Source organism: Filicampus tigris, chromosome 13, assembly GCF_054856515.1.
Source record: "Filicampus tigris isolate MCC_2025a chromosome 13, RoL_Ftig_1.0, whole genome shotgun sequence".
NCBI classification, from domain to species: domain Eukaryota; kingdom Metazoa; phylum Chordata; class Actinopteri; order Syngnathiformes; family Syngnathidae; genus Filicampus; species Filicampus tigris.
Window position 1 is genome coordinate 5,676,696 of NC_141229.1, and position 27,864 is coordinate 5,704,559.

General features: G+C 41.7%; 2 protein-coding genes across 3 annotated transcripts in view; one reads left to right on the top strand and one right to left on the bottom strand.

Moving 5' to 3' along the window:
• Positions 1–27,864, top strand: part of LOC147137341 (uncharacterized) — a 144,278-nt gene that overhangs the window by 12,850 nt on the left and 103,564 nt on the right. The window lies entirely within an intron of this gene.
• The window catches only part of hs6st1a (heparan sulfate 6-O-sulfotransferase 1a), a 74,548-nt gene that overhangs the window by 6,315 nt on the left and 40,369 nt on the right, over positions 1–27,864 (bottom strand). The window contains exons 2-3 of one of the 2 annotated variants that reach the window (XM_086050352.1): positions 3,093–3,318; positions 502–750 (exon numbers count right to left, since the gene is read on the bottom strand). In XM_086050352.1, the coding sequence (XP_085906478.1) occupies positions 502–750; positions 3,093–3,318 (475 nt within the window). The remainder of the gene's footprint in view (positions 1–501; positions 751–3,092; positions 3,319–27,864) is intronic. The other variant, XM_086050353.1, reaches the window with a different exon arrangement.

Here is a 27,864-nt window from a genome sequence, read left to right on the forward strand (position 1 = left end):
AGAAAAATCGTCCAAAACGTCAAGATGTTTGATATGTTTAATATGGGGAAAAAAAAATAATAATAATAAAATTGACAAAAATCAGCAACAACTTAAAAATAACTAAATAATTTTTTTAAAAAAACAGCAAAACTTTGGCCAGTTTGAAAAGACCTAATAAAATCGGCTGATTAAAACTGACGGCTGAAATAAATAAATAAAATAAAATCGACAAAAATCAGCAACACCTAAAAAAACCCCCCCAAAAAACAGCAAAACTTTGGCCAGTTTGAAAAGACCAAATAAAATCGGCTGATTAAAACTGACGGCTGATTGATTGTTTTGGCCCTAATTTATCTATATGTCGTTTCTCACAGAGAAGAATTGTAAAGTGCTTCACATGGTTATAACACAGAATCCCAAACATTTAGCATTTTAGAGTCCATTCAAAAAACACACAAATGAATCAAAAAAAAACCCCCAAAAAAAGTTTGTTATGAATGAATTTGCAAAAGTACAAACCGTAGCGTTGTCCAGGTCCACCCCGGCGGCGCGGGTGCTGTTGTACTGCATGAAGGGCCGGATGAAGCGCAGTCTGAACGTGCGCTCGAACAGGAACTGAGTTTTCCTCTGGTACTCTGTCAGGCCGAAGAAGGCCATGTCTCGCAGGTTCTTCTTGGCCGACTCCAGGAGGAGCTGGGCCCGCTTTTTCTCGGGCACGGTGGACATGTTGTAGCAGCCCACCAGACTCAGGTCGGCCAACATGCGCACCTGCGGGACAGGACAGGACATTTTGCTGTTACTTGGAACCCGGCGTGCAAAAGAACCACATGTTGCTTCACCACGAAAAGAGAGGCACCTGTCAAAGCATTTGGTACACATCTAACGAGTAGAATATGCCAAAAAAAGGTCTTTCAAAAGACAAATAATACCCCAAAATTGGGGAAAAGATATTTGGGGTAAAAAAGACGGATAGACGATGCAAAAACCAGAATGACTAAAAGTGATTGAAAAATAATAACAAACAAAAAAAAAAAACTGATATGAAAAATACTACCATGAAAAAAATATTAGAACAACCAAAAATATTACAAAAGCCGACAAAAATGTGACAATACACAACACACTGGATGAAAAATTCCCAAATATTTCATCCCCAAAAAGCATTAGGTTAAAAAATACAAAACTATTGGATTGAAAAAAAAATAAAAAATAAAAAAGGAATAACACAAACATGTATGTATAAAAGACAAACATATGACAAAATATTAGTCAGAAAATATTAGGAAATATACAAGCCCTCTGTGCACAAATACCCAAATAATACAAATGCAAAAACATTAGTAAAGCAAAATGAAAAAAAAAAATCATTTATACCAATGTAACCATGGTGAATTGTCTCTTCTTCCTTTCTCATCATTTGCTGTTGCGACATACCCACAAAAAAAAGCCCAAAGACGACTAACCTTGCCTCCCCAAAGATAATTTGGGATGACTGGATGAGTAAATCAGTAACCATTATGAAACCGCGAAACGGCACAGTTTATCGGCAAGCCGTGAATGCAAACCTGCCTGCCACTCAAATGTTCTCAAGAGAACGCGTCCGATCGTGATGCGATTGCAAATGACCTCCACGGCTTGTCCACTCTGCACGGCGATCACGTTGCGCAATGAGCAAGTGTTGCGTTACAGTCGGGGAGAGACGCCGCATACTGACGCACTCGCACCGCGTGCACCTGCTGGGCCGGCGGGATGCTTCAGGAGGCACACGCGCATCTGTGTGTGTGAGTGTGTGTGTGAGTGTGTGTGCGCGCGCCACACATTTATAAGTCACAGGACCTCCGAGTTATAACAACCCTCAGGCTCAGATGAGATAAGCTGGCCAACACATTTTTAGGTGGGGGGAGGGGGGGGTGAGAAGGAGACATAAATGGAAGGCTAACTGGGTGGAGGGATAAAAGAAAGGGAGGAAGAAAGAAGGATGTATGAAAGGATGGAAGGTAGGAAGGAAAGGAGAGAGAATTGAAGGATGGAAGTAGGGCAAAATTGGTCAAAGTTAAAAACCCCAAAATTGAAAATAAATTGGAAAGAAATGTCATGCGCTAGGAAAAAAGTAAAGATATTTTTTTTAATCAGCGTAAAAATAACTTTAGGGACACACAAAGCGATCGCTGATTAAAACGTGCCGTTGACCAGGTGTTATCAAATGAATCGATTTTGGAAAATCGATTCATTGTTTAGAGGGCTTGTTGAATTTAAAATTGTCCAAATCCTTGGAATTTCACATTCTTATTAGGAAATATTCTCAGATTTCTGTAGTTCTCTGAGAAAGCAGACTGAATATGTTTGTTCTTTTTTCACAAAAGGACATTTGCAAACATCTGCTGTTACTTTGGAAAACAAACATTAATTTTCTGACATGTTACGGACCAAACCAGGAACTGAATCATAATTAATTCATGTCGTGTATTTTCGTCAATTAAACATAATGTCCTGTTTTTGAATAAAGAGATTGAAAATTAAAACAAAAACAAAAAAAAATCTGATTTATCGATGAATCGACAAAATAATTGACAGATTAATTGAAATCATCGTTAGTTGTAGACCTAATTGTAATACAGATTAAAGTATTGTTTGTTTTTAAGGTTGTCCCAATCCAATCGACATGATCGGAAATCGGGGTTGATCACGTAATTTTCAGCAGATCGCAAATGGCTGAAAAAGATCGGACTTTTACATTTTCTCAATTTCTTAAATCAAAAATAAAATATTTGAGTCCTTGACTTGATTTGAACTACTGCCGACATACATCCATTTACAAAGCAATCATCCTAGTATACTTTTATTTAAAATAATAATAATAATAATTGAGACATTTGGGACGTGCTCTTCCTTTCCTTCTTCATTGTATGGAATCGTATTGAATCGGAACTCAGTGTTGGCAGATATTGAAAATCAAGTGACTTGTGCAAAAAAAAAAAAAAAAAAAAAAAAGGTGATGGGGACATCCCTTCTTGTGTTTATTTAAAAATACATTTTGAAAATGCCCTCGATATCGATGAAGCAATTCGATTATTTATTCAAATCGTTCAGTCGCGCCAACGTGGCCTCACCTGTCTGTTGTTGGCCAGGTTGTACGGACAGTCCATGAACTGCTGCAGGGTGCACCCCGACCAGTCGGAGCCCTCGTAGCACGAGGGCAGCTCCTCGGGCGTGGGCGTGCGCCCGTCGCACATGTGCAGCGAGGTCTTCCACGTGGCCCCCCGCTGCACGTGACGCCACTCGCTGAGGTAACGCGACACCGGGTCCCTCAGCAGCGTGATGTAATAGAACTTCCTGCTGGCGGGAAGGGCGGAGAGCACGAGAGAGACAGAGAGGTGAGCAAATTGCGCTGAAAATTGCGCGTGACAAAAAAGGTGAATCAATAAGCTAACGGGCGCGTTTAAGAGAGAGTAAAAACAAGAGGACGCCATTTAAATTAATGACTTTGCTCGCGCCGAGTGGCACAGCTGAAACGGGGAAGGGGGAGGGGGGAGCAAGTGGTGACATGATAATAAGATGGCGTGTAGTTCTGACTCTGGCCGAGTCGTGGCGGCGTTTGCTGCGCAACAAGCGGAGGGGACGCTTCGTGGGGAACATTATTTAGATACGCATTTAAAAAAAAAAAAAAAAAAAAAGGAGAGAGGCTAGATGATGATGATGCGTCTAACAAATGTGAGCAGCGGACAGGAAAAACAACATGGGAGGGACGGCATTTGGCAGGAAGTGCGTCCGTCGTCCGGTCAGTCTTCAGGTCATAAAGAAAGAAAGGAAAAAAAGAAACAAAAACGCTGGCACAATCACGTTTCACTCCGTGCTGGTTGCAAAATGATTGGACTGCCCAACGGTGGGATGACTCATGCTGTATTCAGCATTGACTCTTCTTTTCGGTTATACGTGTGCGTGTGTGTGTGTGGGGGGGGGGGTGAATTATGCTTGTGTGGTTTTGTTTTTGTGCATGGTTGAGTTTAATCTGTTGCAAAAATAATCCTTCGTTGCAGACATATGAATAAACTGTAATTGACATGTCGTTGAACCTGAAGCCCAGAAGCGTAAGCCTTTTTGCGTTCATCAGTACCCAGGAAGTAGCTCATTTAATCGATGGACTAATCGATAGAATCATCGGTTCTAAAACTATAAAATAGAAACTCATTAGGGCTCCGAGTTCAAACGAAACACGGTGAAGCAGCGTTCAGCTGTTATGATGCTCACAAATGGAATAAGTTGCCAACACAAGTGAAGTCAGCCCAGAGTGAGAATGTTTTTAAATCCAGGTTAACACTCAAGATTTAACACTTTGAAAAAAACGTTTTCGTTCTTAAAATATATTTATTTAGTAAGCTTTTTTGTCAGTAGCTGTTCAATGTTCTGTTTTCAAATGCTTTTAAATGTTGTCCTTGTAATCAAGCACACTGAGTTTGCTTGTTTGTGGAATGTGACGTACCTTTCGAGGTGAATGATACATCGATTTTCAACTAATCGATAGATATTTTTGATAATTTCTACAGATGATGATCGTCTTTCTGTAGTCCTCCATGAAATCAGTTACCTTTGCGTATTCAATCAGAATGACACATTCTGCTTTTCATTTGGAACACGATAATAAACATTTTTGCCGATTCCCCGGCATGTTACGCACCAAAACCGTCCTAACAGAATCTTAATTCTGTTTTTCTTTTTTCCTTCACGTTTTGTTTTCACAATGTTTGCTTTTGTGCGTGTTTTTTTTTTTTTTAATTTCCCCTTTGTGTTTTTTTTGTTGTTCTTATCTTTTTGTGTGATTTTTGTCTGGTAATGGAGCACATCACACGCTGCCGGAAGGGACCCTCCCACCAGAGCGGAGACCTTTCCGTGCCTTCAAACTCCACCTAATCACTGCAGTCGAATCAATCAACACGTCTTCATTAGTATGTGTGCGTGCAAGTGATGGTATGGATTCATCCTTGAGCCCAAATGGACATTCTCTGTTAGCATCCATCCATCACTAAAGCTTTGGTTTTGAGAAACACCAGACACAAAAGCGTCCCGCTAAAATCCCAGTGTGTCTTCATAAACCCCACAAAAACTCAAATGCTATCAACAAAAACTGGACCACACCTAATTCGATTGGGGAGATCCCAGACGACAAAATAGGCGCAACCCAAAGTGTTAAAAAAAAAAAAAAAAAAAAAGTAAAACAGGGAATCACAGACTATAATGAGTATGGATTCACTCAAGCCGCGATTCGATTTTCAGTTCCCGATTTTCGATTCGATTCGATTTTTAAAAAATTGCTACCAAAAGCATAATTTGATCTACACATTCCAAATGTGCTATGCGTCCGGTATGAAAAAAACGTTTCAAGACATCACTATCTAGATGAATTTAAGCAACTCGATTTTCGATTAATCGATTAATTGGGGCGAATCGAGCTAAAATCGGTTTCCGATTAATCGGCGTATCCCTAATAATGAGCGAGGCCTAAATCCAGTGGCAGCTGGGAGATCCTGAGCAAGGATCACCCTGGATCCCAGGATGGCGAAAAAGGGGGAGATCAAAACTCCAAATGCCACCAATCTTGTCCTCCGATCTAATGAAGGGGAGGGAAAAAAGTGCTGAGTGGAGGGAGGCACGATCAAAACGGGAGCTGGGTGCATTGTCGGGATTCCTGCGATGACATTAACACCATTCCTAATGCTCCCCAGAGCGCACCGCGCGCGCGTGTGTGTGTGTGTGTGCGTGTGTGTGTGTGTGTGTGTGCGTGTGCATGTGCATGAGACTATGCCTATTAAATCAGCGATGACATTTCCCTTCCCATTCTCGGCTTGCATACCCCTGCAGAAACTCGCCACGGTTTGGCAAGGGGGAGGAGTAAGAGGAAGGTTAGCTGGGGAAGAGGGGGGGGGGGTGAAAAAAATGAGAGGGGGGGGGGTAATGTGGGGGGGCCGGATGCGAATTTCAATTAGTTTTTTCTAATACTGTGAAAGCAGCGAGGGCCCAGGGCCCAAGTGATTTATCAAAGTTATGGCTGCGGCTATAATGAAGGCAGGAGCGTATTAGCAGGCACAAATAAATAAAACAAACACACACACTAAACCCTGCTTGGTCTCACTTGCTCACACACACACGCGCAGACACACACAACCAGCCTCACTCATTCCCGATCAAACTCTGCTGTGTCACTCACTCAACTGCTGCGTCTCACCCGTTCACTCGCCGACGTCAGACTTGGGAGGCACGCGGCACACGGCTGCAGGTGACGAGGCTCATTTCGCACACGGGAGGGGGTAACCGCTTAATGCTCTTACGTAACATCCACTCACCGGACGCAGCGTTCGAGCCACTATCGGCGAGATCCGATACTACAGCAGTACAGAAAATTGAGCCCCGGAAAAGATTGCCCAAGCGGATGTTTCCGGATATTCCCAGCCGCCTCAAAAGCCGCATTTGCCCCTCTTAGAAACATAACACGGGAGAAACAGCTGTCAGCACGATAAGACAATTCAAACGATTACAATATCATACAATTATACGAGTAGTTGCTCCTTGTCTTTTTGGGAGACATTCATTCATTTGACTTTTTTTCCCCCCCCTTTTTCTCCCTACCAATTTGTCGACTCAAAGAGCTTTTGTGGTTTTTTTTTTTTTTCTGGCAGAAATGCGTGAATGCATGTGTGAGGTGTCAAGCAAATCAGCCGGCACTTTACAGTATCGATTTATCAATTTTTTTTTCCCCCCCTTCTTCTTCCCAGTGCTAGCGTTGCTCAGAGCGCTGGTAATAAAGTGGGTGTTTGGCACGGATCATCTCGATGCGGCTATTGTCTGTGCCACTACTACTCCGGCCCACTTATTTCTTGTCTCTTCTTTTTTGGGTGTTTTGTTTGCTGCGGATGAACAGAATTGAATCTGCGAGTGTGGGCTTGAATTGGACCGATGCAGACTGATAATAATAAAAATAGCTTGTCTATTTGCCTCAAGTCTCTTATTATGCCCCGCGATTAGGACATCGGCGATATGGATTTTTTTGAGGCTGTTGTAAATTTCAAATCGGAAAACACATCAATCGGCGAACTAATTAAAAAAAAAAATCTATTTTTGGCCCTTAACCACAACATTACTTTGTTCTTTAGTCTTTTTTTAACAACAGATGAAAACATTGGCAAAAACTGGCCGTTTTTTTGCCGATTTTTGGCAAGAGGAAATGGTTTAGACCCTTTGTGTTGAAAGCAATTGTCACTGTTAAGCCGATGTCGCAAACGTATCCGATTATCTTAATAGAGCAACCTGCAATGACTCTGCACTCACATGTTCGAACACAGCGAGTATTGCCGGCAAATAAATCTCTGAGGCGCCAATTTACCGGGCAAGTGGCGAGAAAGTCAATTTAGGGGGGCATTTATTTTTCTTGTGTTGAAAGAAGTTACCGTTGTTGAGTTGGCATCCACATGCATTAATTTATCTTAAGGCAGCAACCCGCATGATTGCATAAACTCACTTTCGGACACAGCAAATTTGTTGTCGGCGAACTGATCCCGGCGTCTTATTTTTATTTAGGGTGGCATTTATATTTTGAGAAAGCTGAAGGCAACTGTCATTGCGCTGACGTCACATACATCAAATTATCTTAACAATTATCGGGTGCCTTGAACAGGCATTTTCAGACAAGGCAATTTTTTCTCTGCAAATAAATCCTGGCGGTTTATTTGAGAGAGGCGTTTATTTTTTCATTTAACGTTTTAAAGTGGGAAAAGGAATCGTCATCATGCCGATGTCGCCATGGATCTAATTGTCCTAAAAAAAAAAAATAAATAAAAAAAAACACAGCGGCTGCCTTTTGGACAAGTTTTCTCAGTGAACATCTCCCTTATTTGAGGGAGACATTTATTTTTCAAGAGCATTTAAAGCAATTGTTGCTGCGCTGACGTCCCCACAAATTGAATTATCTTAACGACGCAACCTGCATTGGCTGCCTGAATCGGCACTTTTGGACAAGGCGACTTCTCTCGACGAATACGTCCCGGGTGGCTTATTTTTAGGAAAGGCATTTATTTTTCTTCCCGAGCCAGGCGGTCACTATTTTGAAAGAAATACACTCTTGACCACGTCAGAAGTGCTATCAAGAGAAAACACTCAAGGAGGAGGAGGAGGCTGGGCCAGAGTTATCCCGAGAATCACAAACGATTACTTCGAAAACCTCGAACACTCTAACCTTTCTCCTCTTGCGGTTTTAAGTCGCTCTTAATCACACCCTCCCTCCGCCACTAAAATTACTCTGTGTGTGTGTGTGTGTGTGTGCCGCGAAGATTACCATGCACTTCTAGGAATTGAGTTGTGTTCAAATCCTGTTGCGATACCCCGACCCAAAGTACGTGATGGATGGACTGGCGAGTCAATGTAAAATATGTGCCTTGGGAAATTGGGAAATACCGCATTCCACGTTTGACGGCTGTTTTCACGGGTGATTAGTTTGACGCTCCTTTCGCCGTTTTCTCGTGCGATTGTTATTTTTTTTTTCACTCTTACAATGGTTAAACATGTGACTAGAAAAAAAAAAAAAAAGTCCTTGGCTGCACAGTAAATAAAGATTTTATGAGGGTGACAGTTTGAGCTTGGGAAATAATTAACTTGATATTATTTCCTGTGGGAAATGATTAACGCTCTACTTCTAAACGAGAGTGCCGAACAACCGGGGGCGGGGGGGCTCGCGACCGCACAAATCATCAGCATACAAAAGCGTCATTTGGTTTTAGGGGCTGTGTTTAAGGCCTTATCTACTCAGGGTTTTTTTTTTTTTTTTTTTTTTTTTGCAAAAGGCGGATATTAGCCTGCTGTCATCCAGTTTTTTCGTTGAAAACGTAAAACTCCGGATTCCGGAGATTTACGTGGTCACTATGCGACAAAAATGCCCCGACGTCACTTGTGTTGTCAAGCGAGTCAACGTGGATGCCCGCGGACGGAGCTGCGTTGGTTACAGACATTCTCGAGGCGCTTTTCGCGCAACTTATTTGTCCGCAACCAACTACTGCTTCTCGTTGAAAGGTTTAAAAGCAGTCCTGACCTCTTGTCGCTCCTCTCGAACGAGCCTGGCGCTATGTTTTTTGTTTTGCTGAAGTGACGTCAAAGAACGGAAGTGGACAGTATTTGGCTAGCTACTGCCACCTAGAGGCTTGGCATGCTTGTAAATGCGTTTGAAAACGCACTACCGCGCTGTAGTGTAGCTGCGTTTTGAACAAACGAAGATGTGTAATCCAACACGGAGCGGGGGAGAAATATTCGGTTGTTTAAAAAAAAAGCCCGGCTACGTAGAGACGAGGCCTAAATTTCAGCGTCCGGCCTTCAGAGTGACGTACGGGTACGCATACCAGACGAACAAAGAAAACGGCGATGCCGGCCTAAGCCGCCATTTATGAATCGTCCGCGGATGTGACTATTCTTTGGGAATATTAATTTATAGCGCTTTTCAGGATATTCTAAGCTGTTTTACTCAAAACAAACAAAAAACACTAAGAAGGGATCTTGAAGTGAGTTCAAGAAGCCGCACAGGCGTACTTTCCAGCACCGCAACCGAAGCCACGACGAAATGATAATTCATGTACGGGAGAAAGTTAAGCATGGTCCAAGAGAGCTAGCTAGCTAGCTAGCTAGATGTCCGAGACGGCGAGAAATTATCGCCAGAGATGGCCGTAAACCAGCCACACAACCGTTGAAACTAAAAAGGAAAAACGTTTTGGCGGGAGATGTGGCAGCGAAAACGCGCCAGCGTACTTTCCTTCCCGACTAATGTGTCCAGTTAACATACGGATGTGTGCCATTTACTTCGAGGCTGCTATTTAGATGCGCAATGAAAAACAATGAGACACATTTAACTGTCAAATAGTTTTAGGGCATCGTACATTTTAACACGCCGCACACAGATGGGGGAATGTGACTGAGGCAGTTTGTGATGGCTAAACGTGTTGCCAGCTAGCGGAACGTTGCCAAGCCTCAATTGCCCAACGTTAAAGCAACAATTATAAATGGCTCTAAATCCACGTCATCGGGAACCGGTTCTAAAGAGTTCGGTGGGCATTCCCGTTTGTTAAGCCGAGGGATTTGTTGCACTTATTGATTCTCAGCGGGGAACCGGAGCCAAGCTATCGCTCCGCCCCCCAACAACAAGCTCTTTTGAAATTTTCACTCACTAATAAAAGGAAGTCAAGTGCCGAAGCTTGACTCTAAAACAATGGCGAGGCCAACAATACTTTATAAAAATGCCACAAACAAATTGTTTGTTGAAATGGGGACATGTGTCTCTGTTCAGGTTACTTTAGCTGTTTACACGGAAAAAGAAGCTCTTTGGAATATGCAGCTGATTTTTTTTTTGGGGCGGGGGGGCAAATATTACAACTTTCTTCTTGTTACATTACGTTGTGATTTTCATTCCTGGTAGTATTATACTTTATTCTTGTGGAATAATCTAGTACGATTCAACTTTTTTTTTTCAAATGAGGCTGAATATTGAGCGCATTGTTGTTTTTTTTCACGACAATAAAACCACTGTAAGCCCTGTCAATCAAAACTGGGCGGTATTTTAAAGCAGCACTGGGCGAGAATTCGACCTTCATAACATTTTTTTCACAACTCTTTTGATGAAACTTTGACTTACAAGTAGTTGAATGGGACTTCTGTCATGCCCCTGGGGGGTCTGTATCGTTTTTACTGGCACTAAGCAACTTTGAGGAGGATGGGAGCAACCCTGGCACACGAAAAAAAAAAATACTAATGCCCTGAATTGCTATACGGCATACTCACTTCCTCCTTTCGCTAAAAGGATGGAAGTCGATTCAAATGTCTACGCGCTATTACTGGTGTCATGGCAGAAGCCCCCCCCAAAAAACAAAAGTATTGTTTAAACAAAATTAGATTCATTACCTCATCGCTATTCATCTTTCACACGGCCACTGGAAATAGAAAAGTAATTCAGTCCAACTCGCAGGCCAGCGAGAGCTCCGGATTTCACGACATTACGCGCTGGCGCGCATGGCAAATGTGGTTGACTTTTGTCAAAACGCTTTTGTCCACATGGCGCCGCCATAATCAACAAAAACTGACATATGACTCAGTATTGCTTTAAACTCGGGCACCCTCTTCTGACGAGCGTGACATCAAGCTGCCCCGTTTCTACGGTAACGCGTGGAAACTGAAAATCGAAGCGCATTGCTCACCTGGGAGCCATTTGCCTTTAGGAGTCCATTGCTGGGGCAATTGCTCAAGAAAATTCAGCTGCCAGAGTCACGGGAAACATCTCCATAAGGTCATGAGTGTTGACGAGGGAGGCTCACGGGAACGCTGAACATAATTTCATGCATTGGAGGATGCAGTCACGGCTGCGACGGGTTAGAAAATACTCCAAGTCGGCAGCAGTTTCCAAACCACCATAGTAATATTATGTTTTAGCAAATTAAGTTGCCGCAAAACTGATTGAAAAGGACACAATCTCTTATCGAGTTGGAAATCCCCACACAGGAGTAGGTGTATTTTTTTCGATTGTTTTTCTGATTGTTTAATGTCTTTCTACTCCTTTTTGGACCAGCAGTACACAGTGTTTTGGTGTGGGATATTTAAATTGTCATTTAATTTGTCATTTGGATTTTCATTGATGTTTTTTCTCCCCAAGTAGTTTCATGAGTAACTTTGTGTAGAATAACAATCAATAATTCCACAGATGTAGCCTAGATAGCGTGCCTTAAAATGTATCTATATCTATATGTTTATTTTGTTCAAGGCTGGGTTCTCGGGAGTCAACCCAAACATATTTTTTTCAAGAATATGTTCCCATTAGGCCCACCAGTTGAAACACGGCATTCGGATTAATTTTGCGTTTGTGGAATATAAATTAAGCAGCAAAATACACTCGTTTTTAGCCATCTCTGGGGGCGGCCATTTTGTCTTCTGTCGACCGAAAATGACATCACAACTGCTCACAACGACCAATCACGGCTGACCTGTTTTCTGAATCTGAGCCGTGATTGGTCGTTGTGAGCAGTTGTGCTGTCATTTTCGGTCGACAGAAGACAAAATGGCCGCCCCCAGAGAAGGCTAAAAACAAGCGGATGAACACTTATTTCACAAACGCAATATTTATCAGAATGCCCTCTTTCAACTAGTGGGCTTGCATAGAACATATTTCTTGAAAAAAAAAAATGTTTGCGATGACTTTCCCTTTAGAAACAATTTATTTATTCACTTATCCATTTTCAAACGAGCCTTGCCCTTTGCACAAAGCATCTGTTTAGGTGCTCGAGTGTAGCGTCATTTCACGGGAAAGGCCACGGACTGCCCTGCCACTCCCCTTAGCTTCTCAGGGAATAGCCTTGTGGAATGTGTTGGCTGGAAGTACAGATGATATCAGCCTTGTGTGTGTGCGCATGAGAACATGTGTTTTGAAAAGAGAGAGGGATGAGCAACACGTCTGGACTTGATTGTGAAAGGTGGCCAAACGGACACGTTGACTTTTTTTTTTGTAACAGTAAAATGCATCATTGCTTCATGATCAATATTCACGTACACCCAAAAAATTGAAGTCCCTGTAAAGTGAACATAAATGTCTCTTATATTTGTCACACCCAACAAAAGAGCCTGCCAAATTTGAATGAGTACACATTTTTTTTAAAAGAAGAAAATTGGCAAGTACATAAATGCTGCTGCTAGCCACCTAACTGGAGCTTGGAAGAGGGAGCACATAACCCCAATTCTGGCCTCCCTTCACTGGCTCCAAGTGAATTTTAGGGATCCTTTTAAGATGCTTCTATTTGTCTTCAAATCTGTAAATGGCCTCGCCCTGGCTTACCTCCCTGAGCTCCTCCACCCCTAGGCACCTGCCGGTTTTCTGCTGCTCTAGCTGTTATGAAATCCATCCATCCATTATCTATACCGCTTATCCTCACAAGGGTCGCGGGGCGTGCTGGAGCCTATCCCAGCTGTCTTAGGGCCGTAGGCGGGGGACACCCTGGATTGGTTGCCAGCCCATCGCAGGGCACACAAAGGCAAACATCCGCACTCACAATCACACCTAGGGGCAATTTAGACAGTCCAATCAACTTACCATGCATGTTTTTGCATGTTATGTTATGAAATGCGCTATATAAATAAAGTTGTATTGTATGCAGGAATACAGAAATCTGAGCGTATTTACTGTTGAGAGGCAGGATTTTGACTGCTTTGAATTAAATAGTCTCTTAACGATTATAGAAATATGTATCGATTAATTGGATAATTGATTAATTGTCGATTCATCGTTACACCTCCAAATTTAATAATCATATTGAAGATTCTGGGGCACCTTTGCTGCTTGCGGCTTTAATTGTATTCATATAAAAAAAAAATCAAATTGTCAAATCCTTAATTTATTATGACATTCTTGCTCTAATGCGTGTACAGTATGTAAACTTCTGACCACAGCGTTAACCTATACAAGAATAAAGCTCAACTAAACAAGAGTAAACAAACGTCAGCATCAGACCACCATCGTCTGCTGTCCAATAATGAGGCACTGAGAAGGACAGAAATAGACACCTCGGGCTCAGACAAGCTCCGGGGTCATCTTTTCTTCCTCCCGTGTAGCGCTCCGACTCTCTCGCCGCCTCCGAGTCGATCGATGGCAGCCTCCAGGCTTCGACAACTCGCTCGCTTCAGAGGGTTTTTTTTTTTTTCTCTCTTAAACACACAGACGGGTGTGAATAAGAAAGCAGAGACGAAAAGAAAGGCCGAGGGCAATGTGAAGCTTTTGCAGTACAGATGTTCGCATTTTCTTCCCATTACAAAAATCCCGACAGACCCTGATTCTCCGACTGAATCAGAGAAATCTTAAACTCATTCACTGCCATTGACGAATTGACTTGTCTTTACACAGTCCAGCCATTCAATCCCGGGAATTTATTTATATTGTTTTCAAAAAAATTTTTTTCCAAACATTTAAGGTAAAAGAGGCTCTGAAAATGTCTGGCAGTGAATGAGTTAAAAGTGAATGCTTCCGAGGTGGTAAAATTCAACCCGAATTTGGGGGAAAAACACAGCACTAAAGGCACACCAAAGCCAAATTGCCATTACGCTAAAATGAGTAATTACGACTTGATGACCAGCCATCAAACTTTACTGCCGTGCTGTGCTCGCACATAATGGCGCAGAGGCGAAAATTTTTCGCCATCGAGCAACAACCATCTGTCTTGTATATGTGGTTCAAATTTATAAGCAATTGGTCAAAATCACCAGGGAGGTTTCTTCTCTTGAGGTCAGCCGAAAAGGGCAAAAATCACCCTAAAACGGACACGTCAAACCAAAATGTCTACTTCCTGTTCATGTTCAGACATGGTTTCTTGAGACTTTTTCGAGGGTCTACATGCCATATACATGCCTTAGCAAATTTCACGTTGCTCCATGAAACTGGCTTTGGGGTATGATTTTTTTTTTTTTAATTCCATCACTGCTAATGAGACAAATTTTCATTCCAACAGAACAAGGAGCCTCAATAATTGGATTTAAGAGAAGCAGAATGCAAGAAGGGATGAAGAATACACACATCTGCCACAAAAACTTACACATTTTCACAGTTACCATCACCAAAGCCGCCAAGAAAACAAGGTTAAAATTTGGTAGCAATCAGAAACAAAATCTCGGAGTAGTTCGTCTTTGACAGACTCCAGGAAATTGTCAAAATAACTCGAAAATGTCTGCTTCCAACCAAATTGAATGATTTTGTATTTTCGGTAATGGCTTCAAGAAACTTTTTTTTATGGGTCTACTCATGATAGACGTGACTACAAAATTTAATGTTGCCGACAAGTATCAGGGGCTCCATTTTCAAAGAAGTTTGTCTTTGAAGGACACTAGGCAAAGGCCGAAATGTTTCAAACCAAACTGGCAGACATCCTGTGCGTTTTCGGGCTTCTTGGAACTTTTTTGTGGGTCTAATGACGATGGACATGTTTATCAAATTCCATGTTGCTAAGTGAAAGTGGCAGCACGGGCTACATTTCCAAACAAGTTTTATGACTACAGTAGTTCTGTGGTGGTTACGTTATCCTACTACATGTATTTTATTATTCATATAACCTATATGTGAACGCTTTATAACCCTCCACACACACTCTTATTAACCTTTCCCATTCTTTTATAAACATGTACTAATATACTCAAACCCTTTTAAACTCTTAATGGCCAAGTGTACGTTACTGTACATTTATTTACGGTATTACGTGTTTTAATTTTTGGGCTTTAACCCCACAACAAAATAAATACATAAAATACATTAAGACTGCAAAATAGTAAAATATCCACAATATAAAAGTAGAAAAACTGAGCTACATCGGCACTGTGATAACTGAACTGTAGTATGATGAGGGACAGTTGTGATTTGATTATTTTTGATTATTTCCTATGTGACAGATATTTTAGAACTCGATGCAAAAAAATCGTGGCACATATATTTTTCTAAAACCGACAATAAATGCCCATTGAAATGGCATGTTCTTTTTTTCAAATACATTTAATTCTTATCCCGCAAATTTAATATTAATCAGACCACCGTGTCAAGTGCTGGCACATCTACTTTTACAATTTGGGGGTTTAGTTCCCCTTCAACGGCTCCTGAAACTAATAAGACCAACTTTCAATGCAAGATATCGCCTAACGTTATTCCTATGATTGTATCATTTCATTCAGATTTTAAAAAAATCATTTTGCTGGATGCGCTTATGTTTGACAGCGTTCCTCCAGCTGTGCTTTTTGAGAGGCAACAAATGAAGGCCTGGCAGTAACCGTTTCGGAGCATACACACGCACGCGCGGAAAAAAGTGCACGGTGGCAACGTTAGTGAGGACCGTCATGCAAACGCAACAATAACAAAACAAAAAAAAAACATTTCCAAAAAAAATATACGACACGGCTCGTTGCACCACAGTGTCCAAACAAAGCATCGTCTTTTTTTTTTTTTTTTCCACGATTGCTGCCCATAAGAGGAGATAAAAATAAATGCCGGTGGAAGGCTGGAAGTGTAGCCTCCGGGCTCCAATTGGATGTTACAGCACAGAAGAAAACAAGAGGGGAAAGGCACCCCCCCTACCCCCCTCGCCCCCAAGCCGCCCCGGAATGTGCTGAGGCTTGTTCGCGCATGTAATTTGACTGGCAACAACCCAGTTGTGGGGTGGACGTTACATTTGGGAAAGGTGGAGTGGGTTCATTTTTTTTTAAATACAGTGAATGCAGGATTAGGGATCAAGCCCTGCCCTGAATAACAAAAGTCCATGAATAATTGAAACCCCCCGCAAAATGTTTATATAATTGTCTGTATTAATCATTTACAGCCTATTTCGAACCCCAAATCATGATCCCAAAACGTATCTACAGTGTAATATATCCCGTAAGTCAATATCAGGGACTTTGGTAGTGTGTTTTAGAAGGAGGTTTAACCCATTCTCAACAGCTCCCCAAAACCGTCAGTCGCTTTTGGAATTACCCTTGAAAAGTTCTCCCAGAAATGTAATACTTACAAAATGATTAATATCTCAGCACCTGTAGCAGACAGAAACATCATTCCAAAAGAATTAAAGAGGTTGGACGTGTGGCAGTTTCAATCGAAGGTGTAAAAATAACGTCAGTGCAAGAGAAGCGCTATTTTAATAAAATAAATTGAGTGGTAATTACCATCCTCTATTCTGTTACAAAGACGTCAATATCGTAATTTTCCATAAACCATATCATATCACGTTCGACTGGTCGTGCGCGTCGTCTCTGTATCACTGCCGTCACTTACTTTAATCAGAGCTCACGGCGATCGACGGCGTCCGCCATTAGCCTACCGACGGCTCGAAAAAATTCCAAGACATCCTACGCGGTCTCGCGACACCGTCACGTGTATATTCCGATGCATTAAATTGTCGTAAGAGACGGAGAATTTGATTAAAAAAAGGACAGTGACGTAACCGCTCCCCGGGTTTGAAAGGTAGAAAGACGCAACAGCGCTCCTGGCTCCAGTGGTAGAAACGCGGTAATGCGCTCACGGGATTTTTTTTTTTTTTTTTTTTAAGCAACTAGTTGGATATAAAGGAGAAACAAACAAAATACAATAAAACTGGCAGGAAATCTCAACCGAAATGACAAATTCTCTTCACTTTTAACAGATATTACAATCATTTTTTTAAACCACCAAATCCATTACTGAACAGTAGTTGCGCCGTCTGTGGCTTCGCAAATGGGAGAGTGGGCCCCAATCTGTATTCTTAAATATTTGCGTGCCTCAATTATCCATCTCTTCCGATTTCCAATTCAATTTGTTGTTAAACCTCTGCTGAAGCAAAACATAACTAGAGCGTGGCCCGCGTCACCCTTGTTCAGTCAATAATTGATTAATCATGCCTTGAAGCAATGACCTATAGCACTCGGTTACAACCAGCAAAAATGCTGCTGATTTGATTCCAACCAGGAATGATGACAACATTTCACACACAGCGTTAATGGACGGTTAATCATTCCTAATCTGTGGCACATCTGACAAAGAAGAAGGAACTGATTGTCTTCAAAAAAAAAATAAATAAATAAAAAATAAATAAAAGAAGCTTTCTTGCCCAAGCGTTGGGCTTTATCTTTGATTTGAAGCCAGATGATGATAAATAATAGCGAGTGATTGTGTGCTAAGCTTGCCTTTGAGAGGTGGCGGCCAGCCCAAGCTCATAAATTCATTCATTATTTTCCGTATGTTGCTCTTCATAGATAGAAAACGTACGACAACAAAACAGCAGGATGCAGCTCAACTTTGACAGTAACTGCTTTGGACACACACTGTGGACACATTCATCAGATATACATGGTACAAATACAACTGTGAGCTCAAAAAAATCACAAAAACAAAAGAGATTTGAATCAGAATCAGTTTTGATCTAAAATACGTGAGTCCATCAAATCGAACAGAATTGAATCAGACCACTTTAAGATATCGAGATACGAATGGAATCGTCTACTATTGAAGAAAACATTTTCAAAATCGTTCAGCCGTAATCAAAACACTGAAGGATCCATCAGGTCATTAAATCGGCCATATTCAGGCTGTAAAACGAATCAAGTGGACCGTCTGCATGCCGATTCCTCTCTGGTCGGTCATACTTCTTACTCCTGATATCGAGGTCAAAGCCATCATCGCTGGGATAATGCTTTGACGGTGCAGCACGAGCCCACTCGGGTCCACCACTTAAATGCACCTGCAGAGTGTGACCTCATCCTCCCGTCGTGATGATGTCACCCACTGCCAGGTCCTCATATCTCGCTTTTAGCCGAGAGGTGGAGGATATAATGAGGAGAAAATAAGCAGCGAGGAAGAACAGGGACGTAGGGAGGGAGGCTATTCAGAGCTCAGGGGCTATTAAAGTCTGGGTAAAAAGGGGGCTAATGAGGAGGACACCGGGGTGGGCGCCCCTGCAAAAGAGAGGGGCAGTCACGCACACACACACACACAGACGCACACCCCCTCTTCTCCTCTGGCTGGGATTAAAATGTGCGACACCCGTTCCCCCCCCCCCCCCCCCCCCCCGCTAATCAGTCGTCACATACTAAGACTGCAGGCAACAGGGTGTTCACTGTGTGGGTGGGTGTGACTGGAGGAGAGAGTGTGAAATTCGACTGATAAGGAACTTAACATTCAAAAATGTCTTTACAATAATAAGTTCTATGCGCCCTAGGGCTGCTCGATTATGATTTTTTTTTTTTAAATCACGATCATTTTGGTAATAATTTAAATCACGATTATTCAGACGATCATTTTTTTGGGGTAGAAAACATCAAATTTGTTAACGTAACGTCGCTATGTAAGTTCCTTTTGGACCAAACAAAATTGATCAAATGAGTTATACAATAAAAAAGGTGCAAATGTATAAATTCAAGTATGATTCCTTTGCGTAAACAAACAGTGTGTTGGATATAAATGCGTATTAATAATCGTTTTTTTACGATTATGCCAATTTTGTAATCGTGGAGTGTAATACTGTAATCGTGATTGTAATTGAATTTCGATTAATTGCACAGCCCTAATGCGCCGCCACTAGTCTAAACACGGCATTCTGATTGTGATATGCGCTTATGGAATATGAATAAAGCAGCAAAATCAACTTGTTTTTATCCATCTCAGGGGATCCGTTTTGCCACTTGTCGACTCGAAATGATATTTATAGTGCCTAACCTCAGCTTGCAAACGTCACATGGTCAAACCCAAAAAACAGGTGAGCCATGGCGGTCGTTACTTGAGCCCTAAGGCACTGTGATGTCATTTTCAGTCAACAGCAAATGGCAAAATGGCCGCCTCCTGAGATGGATAAAAACGGGTGGATTTTTCTACTTATTTCATATTCCACAAATTTTAATCAGAATACTGTGTTTAGACTAGTGGAGGCACGTAGAACACACTGTAAATACATATTTGACTTGACTTTCACTTTCAAATACAAGACATCGCCGGTGCCAATGCTAGCAGGCAATGTAAAATCCCATTGACATGCTAATAGAAAATTAGCGTCGAGTTTTAGGAGTGATAGCTCGGGCGACGCTTCCTATTCACAGACAGCAACAGCAGTCAACAGCAGTCTCAGTAAAACAAAAAAAAAAGAGGAGTCACATGAGGATTCCTCTGTGCGGCATGGGATGAAAAGTAAAAGTAAGAAATGGAAGGAAGGAAGAAATGGAAGGCGGAAAAGATAAAAGGCCACGAAAGACAAATAGAAGCAAACAAAGAGACGGGGTCATTTGCTCACAATGTGACATTTAACTGTCTGCACCACAACGGAGCCTCTGTGTTTCTTTATAATGGTTATTCCGTTCCGTTATGTTTTCATCGCTACCCCGGAGATGCCGCAAAGTCGGCGCATAAAAGTCAATCGCACCCAGTCGGGTGGGATATTTAACGTGAATGCGCATTTCACAAAGCGGCACAGCATCACACAATCAGATGATTACATGTGTGCCAACATCAGGCCCTTGTGTTCTATTTTCATTTGTTTTGGTATCATTTTTCACAATATGTTTTCTAATATTTGTATATTTTTCATTCAATATGTTGTGTTTTCCCTTCAAACATTTTAGGTAGTTTTCCTCATATTTTTGTATTTTTCATACAATATTTAATAAAAATTAATAATCCACTCCCAATATTTGGGGATTTCTTTGTTATATTAGTTTTTCTGTGAGATATTTTTGTATTTCCCCTAGTATATATGTATTGAAGTTTCCCCCCTTGTACTTCCCTACTTTTTTCCCACCATATCCACAGGGCAGCATTTCATTTTCTTTCCCCAAATGCCTAAAGGGAAATTAACAATAAATTAGTAATAGAAAAACATTTGGATGAAATTCAATATTAGAAAAAAATACCCCCCAAAAAACATAAAAATACAAAGTATAATACAAAAATATTGACCCCGCCATCCCTCCCCCAAAATTACATAAGATATTATACATTTCTTTCAAATATCTGTATTGGAATAATCTCTTAATGATGTGACTCCAACATTTTTAAAAAAATCATTTTTGTACAATTTTTTCATCACATTCTTCAGAGAATGATGTATGAATCTTAATGTAAAAGTTCAAACATACACAAGGTATACGGTACACTCTGCTCTGTCTGTACTCTTCTTGTTAATAAGGCAAAAGGAATGTTGTAGCATGGCCCCTGTCACTCTTCCAGTCCCTGCGGCGTCCATTTCAACTAACCAACCCGCCAACCACAAATGCACCCTGGAGAATCGGAAGTGGGGACTGGGGAGGACAATTGGCTCTTTAAGAATTGAGGAAAAAGTGTGAAGCCAGGCAGAAGAGGGTGAAGGGGGGTGGGTTTTTACGTATATGCATATGTGTTTGTATGTATGCTGTGTGGGCTAAGGGATCTTCCAAGTCCAAATTAGGCTGCCTGCCTCTTGGAGGACTGGCCTAAACATGCCCCACCTGTTAAAAAAACCCTGTAAAGTGAATCCATAGATTTGTTTCTAAACACATTATACATGCTTGAAGATTATTGTTGAAAGCAAAGACTCAGGACTATGTGGGACGGAATTGTTGAGACATACCGTTGAATTGTTATACACAAAATCAGTTTTCCTGATTTTTTTTTTTTTTTTTTTTGTGGGGGTGTGGCTAAAACGTTGACCAATGAGGCACTTTGTCGCGGAGGCTTTGAGAGGACTTCTTTTCGTGGCTCAAACAGGATATGTAAGAAGATGCTAGACCAAGTAGCAACCGTTTTTTTTTTTTTTCAGCGAGACGCGGTATCACGCCTTCAGCAGACAACAATCACAAAGGCTTCATTTGACACAATTTTGAAGCCTCATATATACAGCGCTTGGCCATAGTTAATTACACTCTTCTCTGCGGTGTGTCAAATTTACAAGACTTTTATTTTCACCTCGCAGGGACTTTAAGACAGGGCCAAGGCGCTAATGAGCACCGCTTTCACGGAAGGTAGGGGAAGAACGACAACGGCAAAGAAAGTTCTAGGGAAGCAAAACAAGACAACATCCTTCGCTTCATTATGCAGCTGCGCCGTGTGGCCACCATGCCGGGACGTTTTCCCCAAGCAGCCGTAACAATTAAAATCACAGATGTCAGGATGATGGACGAAAAGGAGGTCCTAATGAAATACCGAGAGCCAAATATTGTGCACCGGGCATGACAACTGTTTTTGGAGGGGGAGGACACAACAACGCGTCTGTGTTGTGTGCATGCGAGTGCTGCTTGAAAGAAGCTCATTGTCTGGCAGCCCTTAAAGTCACAACACGACTCCTCCATTGTTCTCGAGCCCCAATTCCACGTTTGTCCTCTTTTACTCCTGCCTCATTTCTCGATACTCCGGTCCTTTAAGTCAGATTTTTTTTTTTTAACCTAAATGAATCAGTCAGAGTAAAATTAAAAATGTTTTTTTTTTGCTAGAGTTGTGATACAGTTACTAGTAGCTTGCAAGCTAGCAAAGAGAGTTTAATGACATACAGTTTGTGTAAAACAGTGACTTAATGTGTGATGTAACGTGTTATTTGTAGGCTAGCTATTACTACTGATGAGACTCGCATGAAGGTGGTTTGTTTGTTTTGTGTTGAATAATTGAATCACTGAATTCGATCGATACATTTGCAGTACGTAACGCGGGTTCGTGATTGCGTGCGTACACGGTGTCGATGTTTTACTCGTTATTCTTTGTCTGTGTTGTTACATGCTACAAGAATTTTGGGGGGTTGACTTTCCCTTTAAATGTTTCGATTAGAATGTGTTAAAAACAAACAGTCGAAAAACATTCAACTTAAGCCACTGTAAACGCACCACACTTTGAGAATCGCCTTGTTTTACGGTTGACATTCAGGTGACCGGTGCAATGATGACAATTGCATACATTTTGCACAGAAGCTCTCACTCGCACGCTCACGTGCGCACAAACTAATGCGTACGCGCACTCGCAATTGGCAGCTGCTAACCTCGGGATTAAGTCCAGTGTGACAGACACGATTTCAGAGCGCATCTGTGACAGGGCAGAACAAACAAACGCAGCGAAAATGAAGCACCGAGCGGCAGCATTTTATCACTGGCTTGCAAAGAGGGAGCAAAAAAAAAAAAAAAATGAGCAAAAGAAGAAAAAACTAGCAGAGCCCGGGCACCATCTGTCAGGTGCACATTGACTACAACGCTCCCAGATTTAAAAGCCTACTTTGAATTCTACACAGATCTGTAAATGTGTTTAAAATAAAAATAAAACATGAGAGAGAAGAGTAACCACCTGGGGAAGAGGAGACTAGGGTGGTGGTCTCCCTCTTTGGATGAGAACAAGAAAGGGATTAACCAAAGTGATGCTGTGTTTGCATTTGATCAAAAGACGTACTTAGGAAACGAATCGTGGCCTTGGGTTGGTGCGAGGATTTTTTTTTTTTTCCAGATCTCTGTTTAGCCCCATTCTGCACCCGCCCTTCCCCTTTCGCCTCTGCGCTCTCATATCATTCCGTATGACGACGAAAAGATTTGAAAAGGCTTCTCAGCCCAGCCACACAAATTTAAAACTGCTTTTCCAAACAGGGGGAAAGACTGAAGTGGGGGGGGGAGGGTCGCTCTTTGATATGACATCTTGATTTTCCGCAGCAGCTTATAAGAGGGCATCCTCTTTATAAGGCTTGTGACATCTTGCCTCCGCAGAGCGTTAGCCCCCACCCTACATCTGTGTGTTTGCCTTTACGAACATGTGTTCCACTCTTTGCATGCGCGCCCATCCCAGGCATCGTCTCCCGCCACTCGCTAATGCCGGATGACACGCGGAGGAATGCCGAGTGGCAGCAGCTGTTGGCCTTGTGACGTTCCCCGACGACCGACAAGAGACGACTTGCCAACGTTCTGCTCGTCATCATGCGGTCGGGCCTTCAAAACGGTTGCGAGTACAGGAAGCGCAGAGAGAAAGTCGGCGCACAGATGGCGGCTTGACTTGAGCGTTTTATGTTTTTCCATGACCACTTGTATCACAACTCATCTTTCCACATTAAAAAGAATGGAAATACAGTGGATCCAAGCTATTTGCGGGGATAGGGAGCGGAGCGATCTGGGAATAGCGCAAATCTGCACGTTACTGAAGCCCGTTGAAATGCATTGCGATTTAAAAAATTTTTTTTATTAAAACAATTCACCCCCCAATTTCTTCACATAAAAAAAAAATGTTAAAAACAAAATCATAATAATAAAAACAAATCAGAAGAGGTGAATCCGCATTTGGCGAATTGCGAGTAAGCCGGTGTGCACTATACCATGAATCCGTTCCAGCCTACTATTATGAGAACGTTTGTAAATTTTACGAATGTACACAGTAACCCCACCTTCCTTCATTTTTTTCTTTTTTTTTGATGCAGTTATAACTCTATTTTAAATTTCTGGCCCTCGCGAATTTCGGGTGTAATTCCACCGTTGGCCACAAGATTGGCGGCACACTACTGTTTAACACAGTTTACATTTGAAAGCAGATGACTAAAAACAGGAAGGACGGCCAACATTTCAAGATCAGCTGACTTTGTACTGAAAAATAATGTTAAATCCTCTGTAATCCTGTTTTTGTCTCTACATAAAGCGACGGCTGTAGATTAATTTTATAATGTACATCCAAGGGCATGACTATTGATGTATATTAAAATATGATTTGTTGGTTTGAATAGAAACAGGATGTTTACTGTAAACAGATGAATTGGTACACTAACACTGTTTGCATAATGTTTGTCTTACCTATTGCTATTGGTCTCTCAATATATTCCATGTTTTTAATGTTCGTTTGTAGTACTGCATTTTAATAGCACGTTTATAGACCTTAAAAATGTGTCAATGCTATAAAAACACAGCTATAGAGTATTTCTTTATCGCACATTTAACTTCTTGGGGGGGGGGTAATCTGGAACGTAACCCCCGCGATGGAGTGGGGTTTTCTGTATTAGAGCAGGGAATGCAGAGCTACAGCAGCTGTCGTTCTTGTACATGCACCCCGACCGAATTTAAAAAAAAAAAGATATAACACTAACTTTTATCAACATGTCGTCATTGAGGCGGAGGAATTCCCTCCAACCGGAACGACATTACCTTGCAATTCAAAAGCGGCATGTATCTAAAAGCTCGAGCCACAATTAGCATCTAATGCATTTGCCATCTGGTTAGCTTGGCAAGCCGTGGACTTGTTTGCCTTCTAAAAACAAAACAAAAGAGGCATAAGGTCCCCTTTCAGCCAACACAAATCAAGCCAGAGCTCTGCCACTTTTTAGACAGAGGTACAGTGAAATTCTAAATAAAGTTAAGTAATTCTGTGAAACTTTGTGTGTGTGTGTGTGTGGCAGGCTTAAGCGCTTCTCTTTAGCATGTTAGCGTGTTGGCCTTTAGCCAACATATTGAGGCCATAAAAGGCTTTGGAGCCGCTACTGAAGGGAGTAAATACATTAAGTGAAATGTCTTGTCTCTACGAGACTAACAATAGCAGATTTTGTCTCCTCGGAAGCTATCAAAGGCGGCGTGGGCGGAGGTTGATATGTAATTAAATGAATGCGCCCAGACTAAGGAAACAAGTACAGGCAAGCATGTGTGAAGCTCCAACAAATCCAGCAATCTGATGAAGAAAAAGGAGTTTGAGGGCGATTCCTGCTATGCACAGTTTAAGTTTGTTTTCGTCAGACTCTAGTTGGGTTTCCCGCTAGTGGTATTTTTTTTTTTAAAAAGATAAATGTTTATCTGCATTAACAAGGTTAGCGCCAGAGTGGGCGAGCACCGAATGATTGACACCTCTAAAGTCACACCTGTCTCTCATCGGTTGTTTTCCCCTCAAGTGCAGCCTTTTTTTGGAGTATGCCAACTTAGATGGGCCAGAGATGGCAGATTTTTTTTCCCCACAAATCATACTCATCAAGGTGTGTTTTAACAAATATGACAAAAAAGGGAAATATTGCAAACGCCCACTTTAATGTGGAGACGTGATTCGGCTACGGGCCACAGCAAAATCCGGAAAAATCCTAAACTAGTTGACATTTCACCTTGAACAGAAAGCGCGCATGTAGCAGTTTTTTCAAAATAACTAAAGTAGCCCTTTGCTCCAGTTTGTGCCACTAGCAGTGTGCTCATTACTGTGATGGACTAAACGCAAAGGACAAATTTAATTAATATGCATGCATGCATGTACAGGGTACAAAAATTGCATCATGGATTTGTTTTACCGTGTTTAATTGAAGTTGAAGAATGTCAAAGTGGTTCTTGCATCCATCAATATTTCTGTATGCAGCCCTGAGTGAAAATGTTTGGACGAATCAGGGTTTGGAAAGGACTTGGGAAGCCAAACGTGATGGGTAAATTGTGGCTGAACCTCAGAAGGGACCGAGCGCCGGGGGAACAATACGCCACACAAATGAGGCTCCTCCATATGGCGAGTGAAGTGAACACACCCCAAAACACAGTCCCCAACGGAGGGCTGAGTGCTTTTCCACATTTTTATGCTAAAATCTGCAGCGCTGATGTAGTGGCGCTCAGTAAGAGACGTTAAAGGAAAACAGGATGCGAGGACAGGATGGAGATGGATGGCTGGAGGAAGAGACTTAACAGAGGAAATGAGAGAAATGTGCTGATTTACATTCTACAAGAAGCAGAGCAAACGTTTCGTTTTTTTTTTTGACCTGCCTGCATACCTCCCACGTGCCGGGTCACCGCCGGGTTCCGTCCTCCCGCTTATTGTTATCAGTTCAACCACCCACACTCTGGTGCATCCCTAAGAACCAGTATTAACTGCTGACCTCCAGACACGCCGTCGTCCAAACTGCCCACAGGACCGGTCTGCTTGTTTAACCCGCCGCTGTTTCATCTTGAGGTTGGCCTTCACGAGGTTCCGGATGGTGAATTCGCCAATTCGGAAAAAACGGTAAAGTGATTAAAGTAAGATTTGCGCAAGTGAAAGATCAGGTTTTCGCAATCGAGTATTATCAGGGTCACACTGGGGAATAAGGTCATAACATTAAGAGAGGGAAAAAGAAGTAATTTCACTTGAAAATGAAGTCATAATATTAGAAGAATATGACCGGAATCGCACCAAAAATATATCTGAAAGAATAAAGTAACTGTCCCCCCCCCCCAAAAATCATTAAAAAAAAAATCAGAAAATAAAAAAAAAAAGGGAAATAAAAGCTTGCTAATGAGTCATTTGTTCGAAGTTCAAAATTTAAAAGAATAAGTTGTTGGAGAAAAATTAAAAAATAAAGTGCAAGAAAAAAGTATACTAGACAATCAGTAAATTATACAAAGGCCACATTTGAGAATAAAGTCGTAATGTTTGAGAAAAAAAAAGTCATAATATTCCAAGGGGAAATTATGAGTAAATTGTATAAAGTTGTATAGGGCCATGGAAACAAAACACAATACTAGGAGAAAAAATGGCAGATTCTTACAAGAATGTATTGAAAAAAAATTGTAAAAATAAAAACCTTGATAATCAGTAAATTGTACAAAAGAGTATAAGGGTAGGACTTGCAAATTAAGTTGTAATGTTACAAGAAAAAAAGTGATATTTTCTGTAAAAAAAAAGGCATTTTAAATTATTTTTTAAAAAACGTAAGAGTGGAAAATTGTATGAAGGACAATTAGGTTTACACTAGTTTTTTTAAAGAAAAATTATGAAAAAATAAAATCAATTCATATCAACAATCAACTACTGTCCCATTTCACAGGATGAACCAGATCAAGTTTCACGAACAGTACATCTGACATATCAGGCTTTGAGGAAGAAAAAAAAAAAATGCTCAAATTCGTCCTGCGTATTATGTGCACCCCGCTTTTACCGCGGCCCCACAAGTTCATGATGCCCTTGAGTGATTACAGGAAAGTGTTGCGCAAGTGGAAGGTCTGACGAGTCCCTCAGCGAGAGCAATATGGCTGCAGCAGTCGGATTCTTTCTGTACAAACCCGACGCTTAACCTCCAAGAGGGGACATACGGCAGCTGGCTGTAACTTCCAACTTGCAAACGTGAATCCTTGTAAATGTAAATAACACCATCTGTAAAGGTTGAAGGTAACCAGCTGGAGGTTAAATCTCACTTTTAACCGTCACCCCCCAGCCCCATCCCTCCCCTGATTGTTATACCGGTGACAATGTTCCACTGCGAAGACCTGTGAGGTGAGTGTTGTAAAGAAGGACGTAAACAACGGCGCGGATGATAAGCCTGCGATTTCCCTCTAGGCCACATCTGCCCGGGTTGAGGAAAAGGCCTCAAAGGGGTGGGGGGTGGGGGGGGAGCCCTATCCCAGCATTCTGAGAGCATTCCAGTGACATTCATCACCCGTTGTGTGAACCCCCCTCCAAGTACCCCCTCCCCTCGT